The sequence below is a fragment of the Botryllus schlosseri genome, chromosome 16 (assembly GCF_051294905.1).
Source record: "Botryllus schlosseri isolate E-star chromosome 16, Bs_hap1, whole genome shotgun sequence".
Taxonomy (NCBI): Eukaryota; Metazoa; Chordata; class Ascidiacea; order Stolidobranchia; family Styelidae; genus Botryllus; species Botryllus schlosseri.
Window position 1 is genome coordinate 14,823,937 of NC_137251.1, and position 16,278 is coordinate 14,840,214.

Here is a 16,278-nt window from a genome sequence, read left to right on the forward strand (position 1 = left end):
ACCTCGGGCTTATATCCTAATTAACCAACATTCCTTCAGAACTACGACAATATCTCGAGGGATCTATCCCACAAGAAACATATGCTATTGCTACTTGTTGTTCTATTCCAGTGGTTAGGTTACAGTCATGATTCACCCAAAACCTTAAATATATTACATATTTAAACCAGTAAAATCGCAGCAATATACTCCATGTAAATCTACAGGCGAAATTTGATTATTAGTATTATTGGTATTTCGTAATTTCCTATATTCATGCGCAATGAATGGTTTCGTATATGAACTAGCACCTATGTAACATGCTCAAAATGTGTTCCATGTAGGTAAATCCGTACTCCAAATATTTATATAAACAAAGGATAAGGTTGGAGAGACTTTAAACCGTAAACGCTATCCCGCGTAGCCCTATTTGGAAAATACAGAAATTTTCCAATGTTCACGGCTGGCAGCGCAAGGAAACATTGCATTTGTAAAGGTGGTAAGAGGACGAACGTAACAGACTGGAACAATAAGTGGAAGATGCTCGGTTCAGAAAAAAAACAGTTGATGATTGTAATGCCTGATCATCGTCGCGTTCAACAGATAGACCGATTTCACCCCTACAAGTTATAATAATCACCCTATAAGCGATTCCAGGCGCAATATCGCCTTACGCGAAAGGGTTTATCTAATAACATTATAATCTATCTACATAATAGGGTTTACTCGGCATATTTCACGTGAACACTACATTTCAGATGCATTCGGTCCACCTAAAAGAATTGGGACGATAGCGATAATCTCATAGAAAAGTGCTAAAGCGCGCAGAAGCTGCTTTCAGGGTAATATCGAGAACAAAATCGGAACATGTTGTATGCTTTCGAAAGATGTTATATCGAGGAATCCAATTTGATAACGGTTCGGCTATACAGGACCACGCGTTCAGTTTCGGAAATACAATAGAACATTGAACACCATGACTTCAATTATCATCTCAATACTCATTGACAGCAGGATATCCCGCTAGCAGAAAACAAGAATAACACATCCAACACCATTAGCATCAAAATGAACCAGACCAATAAGTGCGGCATGTATAATACTTAATGATTGGTCGATGCTGATCATCCACGGAATTCAATTCAATGAATTTCCTTTCCGTGGTGGGAATGTCTTCTAAAAGAGCGACAAGAGAATTGCCGCGAGCTTGCCTGAAAACTTTACGAAATAATGACTCTATACTACAATACTATACACAGTACACTGCACGTGTAATGTACACACTCCATCGTAAGTAACTTTCCTGAATTGACATTGTCGGAATCCAGACGTCTTATTTTCGATTTGCAATTGACGAACTTCAACGTATGCATTCGTGATTCACGACTGTGCTAATATTCAAAACGATTTGCATTAGATCAAACGTGGTATGGCGTACTAGCCAGCGTTCAAGATTACCGCACCATGATCTGATACAGCGACCTCTGATGCAACACATATTAACTCACTCTATCACTTGTCATTTTTATGTTTTTCCCATTAATTTTCATCCAGTGTGCATGTGAAAGTGCATGACTCTTCTTTGCATCGTCTAGGCGAGGCCCAGGTGGGCGTCTGATTTCAAAGACTACTCCAAGTCGTTTTGACACGTCTTCCTATCTTTTCATTGCATTGCAATCTTGTGGCGTTTTCAAAAGGACAAAATTATAAATTATACATCCAATTCAATTCTACTACTCAGCTAGTATTCTATGCAACTATGCAATTTAAGTCAATTGAGCAATTCAGAAACAAGTTGGAACACCTTTCCGCTATAAAATCACATTGAGCCTACTTGACTACTGAGTGATATGGCAAAAATACGTTTCGTGGTCCAATTAAATAGTAACTCGTTGTCTTGGACCTCCCTCATATAATTTTCGATGCCTGCTCTGTTTCCCGGCTGATTTACCCGAAATTCCCTAAGAATCATGGCAGCAATCAGCAATCAAGCAGCTACCTATCGCCCTGCAGAAACCCATAACAAGCCCCGCTTTGAAATAGCGCCGATGCGCGGCGTGACATCCTACACTTTTAAACTGACCGTGCCCATGAACACTAGAATACAATGATCGGAATATGTTCGAGACAGTCCACTACTGCATTGTCGTGTGACGGTAATGCTTCTTCAATCGAAACGGTTTTCGCGCCATGCCCGTGTATCCTATATGACGCTTTCCGCAAGTAACATCACACGCTGTAGTGGTTCGCCTTTTTGGTAACTACAATTTGAAAACTCCTGATCCGAACGCTGTGACTATGCTTTCGTTAGCGAGCTATTACTATATCAGAGACCTAGCTACGACAACGGACAGAACTGATAAAGATAAAGATATATCATTCCCCTCACACTTCTTGATAAAAGCATCAAAACACACACAGAACGAGATAGCGCAGGGGTATAAACAAAAGCTGCAACACCAATGATTTGCGCGGAGTCCGACTGAGAGCGACTCCAGAATTCCTATTTAAGTGTTGGAGGTTTATCTAGGCTCCTTCCCGCCATCTTATCCGTGTAAGCGGTGTCTTATAAAAGGCTAGAAGTGGGCCGTGCTACAAGTCGGCAGCTACGGAATAAAAATTAAGAAAATTAGCCTATCGTGTCAATGACCATAGTCGTCGACAAACACCATGAATACCGCAAATAGCAACATAACGTATATGGTTCGCGAAAAGACTCTTTCGTTCGGTCGTAAATCCAGGAAATAGTGCAGTAGAGCATTGATTAAAATCAACGTTCAATTTCGAAATTTAACCAAACATAAGTGTAACATATCAGTGCAAGACAAACTGATATTTGATGGAGCAACTCAGTCCCAAACATATTTTTTAAGTTGAATACGTACCGCAATGAAGATAGATTGAAAATTGATAGCCGCATACACCGAAATAAATTAATTATTATAAAGACAATGTCAAAGTTTCCCTGATTACATAAAAAAACTGATAATGTTTTTACACTTTGCCTGCCTAGATGTCATTTAATGTCATATAGAACGTGACATGCGGTACCATGTATGACGCCATATGATTGACAGCTTCACTTTTGATTACCAGGCGTCACTTAAATGGGTTACGCTACTATATTATTGTCATCACTTCTCTTTATGATGATTGATGACATGTCGTTATGAAATTCGCGAGTCTTCAAACTATTAGAAATTACATGCCGTAGATCTTTGGAAGTATATTGTATTTTGATGAAATTTACTGCAATTTAACATAATTCCATAAGTTGTCAGGCCACTCACTCCATTTCCAAGTATGTTTACTGCAGACATATTCAGTAGGAGTGTAGGACCTGACCTGTCAATCAGCATGTAATATATCATATCACTACCAATGCTGCATTATTTATCAAGTTTCGTAAATCTGCTGGCCAGTGGTAGAATATCCCATGATCATGCACTTGCCGATTCTGTAACTGCCCGCAATGGTCGACGATCAGCTATGATATTCCAGATATGAATTCGATTAGGGGATATAAATTACTCATTGTAAACTACTCATTGTTGCCGATGCTGTTACAATCCAATCGATTCCTTCCTATTGGTGTACTTGATGCTGACAGAAAAATGTATACAATCGAAATTTGCTACAACAGCACAGTTGGATATCGAAATGGCGTTTACATTTTACCACCGCGATTCAAATATTTTCAATCTCCTCTGCACGAATGTGAGCAGAACAGGAACAAGTGATATTAATTACAAGCAATTGTATGTATGTCTATAGGTCGACATATTTTTCGATAATTCAGTGTTTCCAAACCTTTTACTGGCGTACCATGAGTATATTATGTGTTTAAGTAACACCTTTTTCATATCTTACATCAACACGCGGTTAAGTGGTATACATACGACTTAGCAACGCTATAGGTTTTGGCGACCAACCTGCATAGTAACCGTAAAGCAGACCTGGGGAAAGTGCGGGCCGCGACGCGATTTTAAGTGTCCAGCGTAAAGGCACCTGGAATAAAGAACATAAAACTTACTTCTGAATGTTAATCCGTGGATGAAAATTCGCATAAATTGAGCCGAAAATTCGTTCACTATTAATCCTGTTTAATAATTTGCCGCGATGACGTTGCCTAAGTACGTCATACGAGTAATGGAGATTAAAAATAAAGCCAATGTAGCAAAGTGTAACGTAACAATTAAAGTTACAAAAAGTCACTGTTTCCATATAGTTTCGTTCAAACCTTCTTTGTTGCCAATGTCACATTTGCACACTCCGTGCTTCAAATTGCTACGTGATGCGTTTTCAAATCCCTAATTCATAAAACGAGCCAATCAGTGCTGGTGATGAAACGATGAACGGACGGGCATGTCAAAAGGAGGTGAGGGACGACGGCCGAAATTCCAAGAAGATGCAGAGCACTAAATATTTGTCAACTGGAGTCAGGGGTGGACCATAGGGTGGAGTGGAAAAAAGAAAAATTTGAATTTTAAAAAATTACTTTGATATTTGGTCCCAAATTTCAAATGAATAACTTCTATGATGGTTTCAGGTTTTCGTGCCCTCTAGTGGCCGAGCAATTTTGGCCGGAAATAGCTAATTTTGCCATATCTTGATTACCGCTTATGCTAGAAAGCCAGTTTTGGTCTTAAAATCCACGGAAGCAACATGTTTCTATCTGCCTTCCATTGAACTTTGTCTTGAAAATGTACAGAAAAAAAGTTACAAGCAAATTATTGATTTTTGTATGTAAAATTGAGCACTGACGCACTGTAATGATCGATCCCGCGACTGCGAACCACATCGATCAGTTACAACTACTTTTAAACACTTACTCAAACATATGAAGTCCCCTTTTTTAGTATGAATACAGCTCAGTTTGCAAATATTCAATTTTAGAACTGCATGTTGAGGCGACCTCTCGATATCGAGTCAACCATCAATAGACTTGAACCAATAGACTTCTTACCAGCATGTTGTAGAGTTTGTATTCACACAACTCCATATTGAAAACACAAACCAATAATTAAACATTGAAAGCACAAGCTGCTTTCAGTAATAAACAGTATTAGTCTGTACAGACCTAGAAATCATGTTTGGTATTGAACGATTTCAACTGCTTTCGCGACTTAATTTTTTGTCTGATGAGGTCATCTCGACGTTCAAATCCAGCCACACGAGCAGATGCTCCCGTGACCAGTTTCACGTGTCTTTCCACTGCCTGGCAGTGGCAAGGATGACTGAAGCCTTAATGGTGACGTTCTCATACTTTCCAAAATTAGCTATTTTCGGTTGTTTGATGAAATTGCTCGGCCACTAGAGGGCATAAAAACATGAAATCATGATAGAAGTTATTCATTTGAGATTTGGGACCAACTATCAAAGGCATTTTTTGAAATTCAAATATTTCTTTTTCTCACTTCACCCTTGTGGATCCGTTCTTTTAGTTTGTGACGAATATGTCGCTGTGGAGTATAACGTGAGTCGGCATCATGGCAAAAAACATCAAGGCAGACACTCGGCTAAGGGAGGGCGAATTTCGGAAGCACTGCAAGTTTCCATAAACAACAAAGGCTATTTAACCAAGCTATAAAATGCCCGGGAGGCAACGACCAAGAGAAGATTTGTGCTTGTAGTATCCTAAATGCCAGGGATATCTAGAAGTCCTCCTGAATACACTTTCATGTCATAATAAAAACGTGTCTCTGGGTTAAAAAAAGTTTAAACTGTTTTATGTCCACCATTGTTTTGAACTACGACGGCGAATAAATATTATTGTTGTCAAGTAACCGTCACTTTCTCAGTGCCCATGGCCTACTAAAAATATGTAAATACTAAAAATATGTTTTTAGTAGGCCATGCAGTGCCTAATATATAGGGTTACTATATTTTGAAACCCGAAAAAGAGGACACTGTTCAAAACTTCTGAAATATGTAGTATACCGGAAAAGAAAACTGGTGATCTTGAAATTTTTTCAACTAATAGTACTATGTTGAGTATTTTAAAATGATTTTTCCACAAAATGAGGACAAATTCTTAAAAAAAGATGACATTTAGGCGTCTCCGAGTACACTTTCAATTTATTGAAAAAAAGAGGACAATTCCTCGTGAATGAGGACGCATGGCCGACCTAATAACAATGCTGAAGATCATGTATTAACAATGTAATTCACTGCTTTCTATTTAGAAATACAATTATTACGCAGCAAAATATAGTTACCAGTTTTGACTGGGCCCGCCAATACATTTTCTGCTTTCATCTGGCCCGCGGGGAAAAATAATTGCCCACCTTTGCCGTAAAGGAAAGAAATATAGATCGAGCTGATGTATTTGTGAAGCATTAAATCAATGGTTCTCGACCTTTTTGTCTTCGCGGACCTTCTTTGGACCGTTAAGGACCCCCACGGACCCTGCGCTTAGGTTCAAATTTCTCTCAATTATCGTTCTACCGTCATCTGCCTTCGACAGATGTCGCAGACAGGTGATAAACCGCAACAAACTGATTTTTCCTGAATATAACATTATACTATTTATGTAGAAATTGGGAAGACTTGTATCATTTCAAAGCGAATTCCGTAGCTGCATTTCTTGAAATACGCGGTCGTGTCCTGAAAATCCGCGCCGTCGATTTTATATGTACATTGTACAGGTGCCGAAAATTCCTTTCCACAAAGATAGGTGGCGAAAAATGTAATACTAACGCGCAATGCTTCTGTCGACACCTTTGCTTATGATCTTAACATATATGGCACCAAAATTTCATCTCGACGGCCATTCTATTTATGTGAGTCCTCAAATTTTATCAGTTATGAAGCAAAACTGCCTCGTGATTTCTCTAATTTGAAAAAAGTACAAATCAGGTTATATCAACATTTTGCAAATTGGGAGGTTTTGCGAACCCCCTGAAAATGTTTGGAGGACCCCCGGTTAAGAACCACTGTATTACAGCATGTAAGGCACAATTCAAACCCGCAAAATCGGTACGAGAGGATTATTATAGCAAATAGATAATACCACTCGGAATTTCAATTCCTCCCATTTACCAGAATATATTCTAAGAGTCCAAAAAGGATTGCAATCTCATATAGTACCTTAAAAATCAACAATTAAGCTGTCGCCAGGGGCTTCTCGTCTGATAGTTGCGATGTCAGGTGGGCTGTTGTATAAGTTTTTTTGGTAATTAAAATAACTTCGATCGTCGATTTAAATTTACATCGTAATAATAATAATTGAAATTTTACTAAACTTTTCATTTTGTGGAGATAGAGTCGGAGTTAAAGTTGGAGTCGGAGTCGGTGTGTAGTTTTCAGGGTAGGAATCGGTAGATTGAAAATGTTTGGAGTCGGAATAGTAACGTGAACCGACACCACACGACGCGACGAAATGAAATAGGGTAAAATCCCATTTAAGCTATCGATCTGATAATCCATGCCTGCAGAATATCAATGGATGCGAATAAAGACAGCAGCATGTCTAAAGTTAGATGCTGACCAGTAGTCGGAACGGTCGTAAAACTTAGAAGAGGACTCGCATTTATTCCCATTCCAGCGAGGGGGAGTGGGCGCAGTTCGTCAATCAGCCACCTACGGCACGAGAAAAAGAATAGAAAAGGGTAGGCCAAAGAGCAAGATCGTACTCTATTCTGTCAGATATTTATTGACGGACCGCACTCGGTACGTTGGTTGATTTTGCGGTGTTCATGGTGTTTGTCGACTACAATAGTCATTTACATCAGACTGACATTCTTCATTATGATTTCGTATCTGTCGACTTGTAGCACGGCCCACTTTTATAGTCCTATCGGTTACAACTCTCGTGTTGTGCTTTAGAAATTACTAGCGTCGACGGTTTTTCAGTTTGTTTTGACAACGTACGCTATATGCCATTATTCTGAAAGGCATGAAAGAGTTAGCATCTTATTTATATCATCATGCGAGCGCAATATGACTTTGTATCATATATTGTACGATAGTGGTTCTCAAACACTTTTAGACAGGCCCCCTTGACGATAGTGAAATATTTCGTGGCCCCTTTATCGTCATATTTAAAATTATTAGAAATAGCAACCAGAATATTCGCAATGCCAACGCATAGTTTGATGACATTAGGGTTACCATATTTTTGAATCGGGAAAGGAGGACACTTTTTCAAAATTTTCAAACTTAGAATACCGCACGAAAATCTTGAAAAAATGGCAAATTGTTTCCACTTCGTGGTCGGTTGACTAAAAAAAGTAAACTTTTCGGCTCCGTTCCGGAAATAGCCGCCAGAGCGTTACTTCAGTGCTGATTTACTATGTAGTGTATCTCAGCCGAATTTTGCCCTATATTTAACCAAATTCTCCTAAAGGAGGACTTATAGTAACCATAGATGACATGAAAGGTTCTAAATGTAGATAGTTTTTTCAAATATGAAATTCAGACTATAAATAGAGCGATAATTATGAACTGGGGGTAAATCACGCGGACGGCGAAAAATGCTCTTCTTAAGACTGGAATTCTACAACATGTGTCCAAATTGAGTGTACTCGGACTGGCGATACTTCGATAGAGCAGATAGCTCAGCCATTGATCTTGGCCTGTTCGTATGCACTGCATGCGTCTTTTAGGCTGAATTGTGATTTGTTTGTCGAATTTTGTTGTTGTAATGATCAGAAACAAATATATGACGTGCGTAGTATGTCGCGTTGGGAATCACCCTCAAGAGCCCCAGACGCCGCTTCGTTTGTATGATTGTTACACGCAAATATAGCTTATTGCAGATTACGTCTGGCACAGTAAAATCCTATTACCAACATAAAATTGCGTTTTGTAGTCTGTAGATTGCGAGTATGAGGGCTGAAACACGTTGTCAGAGTTGAGTATATAGTGCTATAATTCTGAGCTATATCTTCGATGAGACTGGAATATAGTAAATGAAATCAAACGCGAAGCTGGCCAGACACTCCATTAGCAATTATAAGTGTGAGTGTCAGATAGGTTATATTTACAATATTAATTTTACGATACACCGTCCAGCATTAAGGGTTAAGCTAAATATTAACTGCAATGCCGTAAAGACTGTTACAAAAACATGTAATGGTACCGCGTAACGTGTCACACTCGACGACGTTAGAATTCGGCGATAATTAAGGTAACTATGTGGAGACAGGTCTGGGCAACGGGGTCACCAACGTCCAAATGTTGTAGGTCGCGCGTGCGTCTAGATTCGAATTCAGCGAGACACGGCCAACGTTAGCCATGCGCGAGATATAGTTGGACCGTTGTCATGAGTCTATCTATGCAGAATTTGACGCGTGAGAAAATTGCAGCCAGTATTTGACAATAGAAATAACAAGTTTTATATGCTTGCTTTGATATTTCCTAAGTATCAAACATCAAAGTCATATGTACCAGACTCGAGATAAGCACTTATGATAAGAAAACGCGAATAAGCGGGTATTGTTGTTTGCGGTATTCATGGTGTTCGTCGACTATGGTCATTTAAAACAGGCCAATTTTCTTCATTTTTATTCCGTAGCTGCCGACTTGTAGCACGGCCCACTTCTAGGCTTTTATAAGACATCGCTCGCACGGATGAGATGGTGAGGACGAGCCTAGATATACTTCCAACACTTAGGTAAGAATTCTGGAGTCGACCTCGGTCTAATCCGTAACCTATTGGTGTTGCAGCTGTGGATTAGTAGACCACTACGCTATCTTGCCACTGAATGAGCGGGTAATTAGGACCAATTACTCGTTGTCGGCAACGGTAATGCTTTGAGGAGTTTCTTTCACCTAACACAGTGGAGGCCATATCATCCGTGTAAACCATGTCTTATAAAAAGCTTAGAAGTGGGCCGTGCTACAAGTCGGCAGATACGGAATACAAATGAAGAAATTGGCTTGGTGTAAATGGCCGCAGTAGTCGACAAACACCATGAACACCTCAACCTTTTGGATTCGCGGCACCCTTTCAAAATCACAAGCAGTTCGAGGCACACTAGCATACAGTGGTTTTGAAATGACTCGGCGGTTTGTCAGATAAGTGTCTTTGCTTTTTAAAAAGTGCTTTCTCAATTTACTTGGCACCATAGTTTCATTTGACAATTTTGCGTGACAATTTGAAGCAATTTGGTACAAGTGGCGATTCATCATCACACCAAGTGATGCCCATATTTAGATCACTGCCGCAATATATACGTGCTCTCTGGTTTTCATTCCTAATGTACTTCCACTTCCGAATCTCTTTTCTTTACTGCAATAATAATCACCGATTGACTTAATTCCTTTCTTTTAAAATATGCTTCTCCATTTTAATATTTCTAAAAGTAAACTCTTGTTAGTAAAGATCCCTCATTTAGCCTGTACTAAGCCCTGAAAAAGGTCGTCGCATTCCTCGGGCCAGAATATTGTTCCTTCGTGATTACAACAAGCAGAACGTGTGATTACAACAAGCAGAACGTATTCAGACGAAAGTAAAGGCGCTCATCTTGATTTAGTAACGATTTACGACGTCACAGAAATTTCATACTGCGATGAGATATTATATTTCATAAGATTTGTTTGACAAACTCTGCACTTGCACACTTCCGCATTGTCGATGTCATTAACCAATAACCGTGATGGATGCAAAACGCATTTCCACCCAGATCGTGTTGCACGCGTCAGGATAGCTCTACTGACAGCCGTCCGCAATTCAATTATATAGTTCAAGCTTCCAACAAACAGGGATAATAACCTCTGCGGCCGGAAAATGTGCTTCTCAATTCTCAAATTCGTCACCTGTACCAACGTTGCGATACGAGCCTATATTTCAACGGCAGTACAAGGCAGTCACGCTATCTAACAATCACAATGTTGATGGCTAGTTCGTAATTCGGATTCGTAAACGTGAATATCACTTCCAAATGAGTTTATTTCTCGCTTGTGATTAGGAGGACAATGAGGATTTGATAATTACATTATCACACAGGCACCGATATGTCTGCTCTTCTCTGGATGAATCATAGTATTATGCAAAACTTAATCCAGCCGTCAAAGAACGTGATATGTAGGGGAAAGCGAATTAGAGGGGGGTGTTGATTGCCTGCATGACAGCAATTTTGATTTGTCCGATGTCCAAACTTCACATCGAGCCCGATTAGATTAGGGATTGTTTGCTATAGACTAGATCTGAAATTATTTAGCGTATAATTTCAAAATGTGAAGAAATCTCTCGCGGCACCCTTGCGAGACGTGAATGGCACACTATATAGCAGTGGTCGGGAACCTTTTTCGACCGAAGAGCCATATTGGCCCAATATTTTCAATTGTAACTCTCAAAGAGCCACACATGTCGATCAACTGTTACGTCACAATTGAATATTGAACACACATTTGTGATGTGTTGGGAGCATTAATATATCGGATTCGTAGTGTGCGCCGTATTTCTCTGCCCACATGGGTAGGTGGAGCCGAACATGGTCACTACAGCAGTACATACCCACTGCATGGTGTGATACGTCAGTGACGTGGGGTTCGGGAAGGCAAGTGAGTCAGTGCCTCAGATGTCAGGGACGAGTAAAGGAAAATTGTGAACCCTTCAATGGTTATTGGTATCGTAGTTTATGGATGATTTTGAACATAGATTTTGAACATTTTCATTATCCAAATCACGGAATTTTCATGTTTATTGTTAGAAAATAAAGCGCGAATGGGGAGGTAAGACTCAGATGGGACACATACGGGCCACGCCTCACCCGAGACAGCGCATCGCATCGTAAATAGGTTTGAATTTATACTCAGTGATATTAATCTGATGTAATTGTCGCGCTGATTCTGAAAAACTAAGTATTGATCGACTTCTAAAGTATTCTTCTGAATGGGTAGATCGAAAGCGCTAGTGGTGTCACTCGCCCGCACGACAGCAACTTTAATTTGAATTTGTAATTGTAAATGTAACTACCCAGGCATTTTATTCCTCGGTGTAGATCAGGGAGACATTGTGTATTTCAAAACTGCATTGTACTACAAGTGTCGCCATGTCTGCTATTCTCTTTCTTCAATCAAGGTATCGTGCAATCCAAGATTTCTAGAAGCGCAATGGATGAAATTCGCGATTGGTGTTAGTCGCCGGTGCGACAGCAACTTAAATTCGGGGATTTTGTAAACGGACGGTATACGAGCCCCTATAGGATACCACACTGTTCTGACCTCTCAAAGACATGTTTATGCTGCCACGAGAATAATTATTCTCGACGTCATGAAATTTACAAACAAGTAGCTGCAATATTCATAAACTAATTCCAAAATTAAAAATTTCTCAAATAGCCATATCTTAATAATCCGTTAATAATCTATAATCCGTTGCTTCGCTGAACCGTACTGATAACAGACGACTTTCATTTCAGGCTGATGATAATTCTACCTTTTATATTCGTAGTATCTTTATCAGCAGGCTATGCCGTTTCATTCAACAAACTGTCAACGGACAGCCTATAACGCATTTTCGCATTATGATGCACCTGATTATACAACTTGATTGAAAACTCGGGACACCGCGCGTCATCATCGCGCGTAACCTTTTCCAATTTTGTGTGGCGATTAGCATTCTACCGAAAAAGATAACTTTATGATCTCCGCCTAAAATGCGTCCCGATTAGCATTTTTTATTCACATCAATTAGCAGTTTCCCGGATCAGCTAACTTTATGATCTCTGCCCTTGCCAATACCGTGCGACTTCATTACTCGAAAAAACGATTTGACTCCTCGACTAATTGTGATCGATATCTCTGTGCATAACAGACATGACTATTGGCAGTCTTCAACTTAAAATTACGGATTGCTCTATATTCCTATATTCGTGATTAGCTGAAATCTTTGATATGCGTTGTCTTTAGTTTAGACTAAAACTTTTCAAAGGATAATTGCTGTATAAATTTGCCAATTTGGGAGATGGGAAAGGAAATTTCTACGAGAACGGTAAGGAGAGTTTAACGATTTTGCTGAATGACTAAAGTTATGTTATGTGGATGAGTGTGGCGGGTAATGTATTATTATAGTTAGGCCCTGCAATAAGTTACTTTCTAATTTGTGCGATAGGAGAAATCAAAATATATACTTTGAAATACTTTGAATCTCGAAACGCGTATGCTGTATAGGGCCATCGGAGGCTCCGTTTGATGACAAAGTGACCTTCATCGGTGACTTTAAAGATTGTTTATTAGTGGATCATCTTTCCTTTCAAAATACTGAATTCCTATGTAACTTTGTTTCAGGTCATCGTTATAGCAGTCGGTGTCAGTCTGTGTCTAGCTATTGGACTTGGAGTAGGTCTCGGAGTTGGATTGGAAAAAGAAGTACGGTAATCAGACGCGTTTTGAGGGCTGCTGTTGCTTCTGGAATTTTGAGCCTGACATGTTGGTCTTTCAAGCCGTGGCCAAAGTTGTATTTGTATTGACTTTCACTGAATTTAACATTTCTTTTGGTGTCCTGTACAATAACATATTGTAGCATATGGTACATGGTACATATGTGCTTCTGGGATCACCATATTTTTCAATCCGGAAAGGAGGAGACTTTTTACAATTCATAAAAAATGCCCATTTTTTCTGTCCAACTCCCGAATTACCCGTCCGAACTTCCCTGTTATAGGTTTGGCGTCATAAATGACGTTTTTTTAGTTCAGCCTGTCCATTACCCTGACTGCCAAAGCTATAAAGAAGGACGGATTTCCAAAGAAGGAGGCCATTTAGGCATCCTCGGAGGACATTTTCTATTTCCTGAAAAAGGAGGACAAATCCTTCCATAAAGGAGGACATATGGTAACTCTACGCTTATAGTGTAAATGTTGGATCGACGGTGGTCATCATAAATTATAGTCAATAGGATATATATACAAATATATACGTTTATATGGATATACTTTGGCATTAGGTATGTGTATTTACACGTCCGCAGTCCTGAGAAATGTGTTCTATATTGGCTGTATATTTACCGCATTGAGATCATAAAATCGCGGTATCATGAATACGTCGTTATTAAATGCTCGAAGTTATTGAAGTCAGCGTGTCGTAATCATCAGTGAAACTTATGAAACTTGTTTCATCTCAGTCACAGAGGCGCGGAGGTCTACAAAAGCACCGGAAACGACTACTACTGTAACACCAGGTAATTAATTGTAATACGGAATAACTATGCAGTATGCATATCGTAGGCGACTATCCATATTAAAATAAAATTATATGACTTGGGAACACAGTAGAATTTCAAGTGTATAATTCGTTGCTACAGCGAATCTACATCCCACTTTACCATTGATCCAAATTAAATGAAGTATATGTAAATATTATATATCGTAAATCGTGTGTAAAGGCTGGAGAACCGCTGTATCAAATGGATTATTCCAACTGTGGGGCTACAATGCCACATGCACCCAATTAGGAATATATTATCGGCAATATAATATTGCTCGATTAATTCGTTCATGCACAGCGTTCATGTTCATTCGATTGAAGCTGTGGCTCCGTAAGCGAGATAAAGATCACGACCCGAGTCTATTCGACTGGACAATCGCAAACTGTTGTTTCGAGAGGGATTTTCATGTTTCTAGTTGATGCACCCTGGCTGAACTATAGGCTTCTTGACTTCATTGTGCCTTCGCGCTACAAACTGAACTTGGAGCCAGACGTGGTAGCCAACGTTTACAGCGGTCGAAACGAGATTACATTCAGAGTGCTTCAAGTAAAACTGTTGGATTGGATTTCTATTATCTCGTAGAGTGACAGTGGGGCAAAAATATCGCGATGTTTCATTCGAGTATAATCAGGAACACCGCAGTAGCCTGTAGACACCGTAACATTGCCAATCACAGTCTGCAGTGTTTCCGTTCATTGCCGATGTGCAGACCTCATAAATTAGACCAGAGCGTGTCAATGTGGTCACCATAAGCACCGTAGGACCCCTTAATTGTACACCGGCCGCGAAGGGAAAGACTGGCTTGGGTCAGCGATCACTCACTTCTCCACTGTATGGACGTTCTCTAATAGTCAGATCTATCCTATGTTAGGGTTACCATATTTTGGACATCTGAAAAGAGGACAACAATAGATCAACTTCTTCGCTCAGTACCCAAAATACAGTTTTCTTTCACATTATCACGTGGTTGACTAAAAAATGTCAACTTTCCGACCCAGCTCCAAAAATACCCGCCGGAGCGTTCAGTGCTGATTTACTGTATCTAAGTCTATTTTGCCATAGATTTAACCAAAATTATCAAAAAAGAGGACAAACTCTAAAAATATAGGACATTTGGGCGTCCTCCGATGACACTTTTAAAAAGCCGAAGAAGAGGACAAATCCTCTTAAAAGAGGACTATGGTAACCCTATCCTATATATCTATAATACCAATTTCATGGATTATGCGTACCAACATAGAAGTTATTACGAATATGTCAAATAAAGGTCACTTAACACTAACAACTTCCTGTAATTTGTTGATAGTCTTCACGATATGTCTTGATCCACGCACACGAGAGTTTGGATATCAACGAGTATACCATTACGCTCGAGTGGAACTATGGGTCCAATCTCGTTCGATGGGGAGTTTTGAGAACGTTTCGGTATCCGGAATATGAATTTTTCGTTGTGGAAGTCCAGGTTCCAATGCCAACAGGGGAATGTCTTCCATATATGTGTGCGTTGTTGATTAATGCATCACATTTTTATCTACTTGCGTGATGTCCACAATCAAGGCTATAGTGTACAGATCGGGAGATGTTGAGTATTTTACTTCCTTACCTTCCTCACGTTTACATAGACCGCCCATCCTATCCGTGTACTAATACCCCCCCCCCCATGAAATCTCAGGAAAAGGTGGCACTCACTACATCTCTGGGATATATCTCCGTAATGATTGGTATATTTGACTCATCAACGACCATTGTAATGGATGTGAAAGCGTGTTTGGTACATTGAAATGCCGTTTACCTGATTTACACCCCGCGGTATGGCAGAGATCTGATAAATGCACCTATTTGCACGTGATACTGCAGACATAGTAAAAGACCTATAGGACTGATATACGCATGATTCAAACTGAATAATATCAGCCGATAGTTGTTAGAATATGTTGTTATCCGACTTCGAATATCTATGGCTACAATATTGCAGTATTTTGTTTGGATTCATTGCAAACTAGTAATCAAAATGCATTGTCCAAGATTAAAATCTGTCGCCACTCCTGTACGAAAGTATATCACATTTCAAATTCATATACCGTAAATAGCACTGAATCATAGCACGACTCGGATATACTGTCCCTTTAAATTACACGTTGTTG

The 16,278-nt window shown here is 39.6% G+C and overlaps 2 protein-coding genes across 4 annotated transcripts in view; one reads left to right on the top strand and one right to left on the bottom strand.

Annotated features, from left to right (window-relative positions):
* The window catches only part of LOC145458799 (glutamyl aminopeptidase-like), a 128,880-nt gene that overhangs the window by 36,221 nt on the left and 76,381 nt on the right, over positions 1-16,278 (bottom strand). The gene's annotated exons all lie outside the window — the stretch shown is intronic.
* Positions 12,807-15,811, top strand: LOC145458805 (glutamyl aminopeptidase-like). The gene is made up of 5 exons (XM_080337298.1): positions 12,807-12,919; positions 13,216-13,270; positions 14,051-14,107; positions 14,550-14,680; positions 15,441-15,811. The coding sequence occupies exons 1-5, from the start codon at positions 12,893-12,895 to the stop codon at positions 15,675-15,677; spliced, it is 507 nt and encodes a 168-aa protein (XP_080193424.1). The 5' UTR covers positions 12,807-12,892; the 3' UTR covers positions 15,678-15,811.

What these genes read in the sequence shown, in the direction of transcription:
- LOC145458805 (XM_080337298.1), top strand. Translation starts at nt 12,893, where the DNA reads ATGGGAAAGGAAATTTCTACGAGAACG. An exon ending in AGGAAATTTCTACGAGAACG is followed by an intron (nt 12,920 to 13,215) that starts GTAAGGAGAGTT and finishes ACTTTGTTTCAG; the next exon opens with GTCATCGTTATAGCAGTCGG. An exon ending in AGCTATTGGACTTGGAGTAG is followed by an intron (nt 13,271 to 14,050) that starts GTCTCGGAGTTG and finishes GTTTCATCTCAG; the next exon opens with TCACAGAGGCGCGGAGGTCT.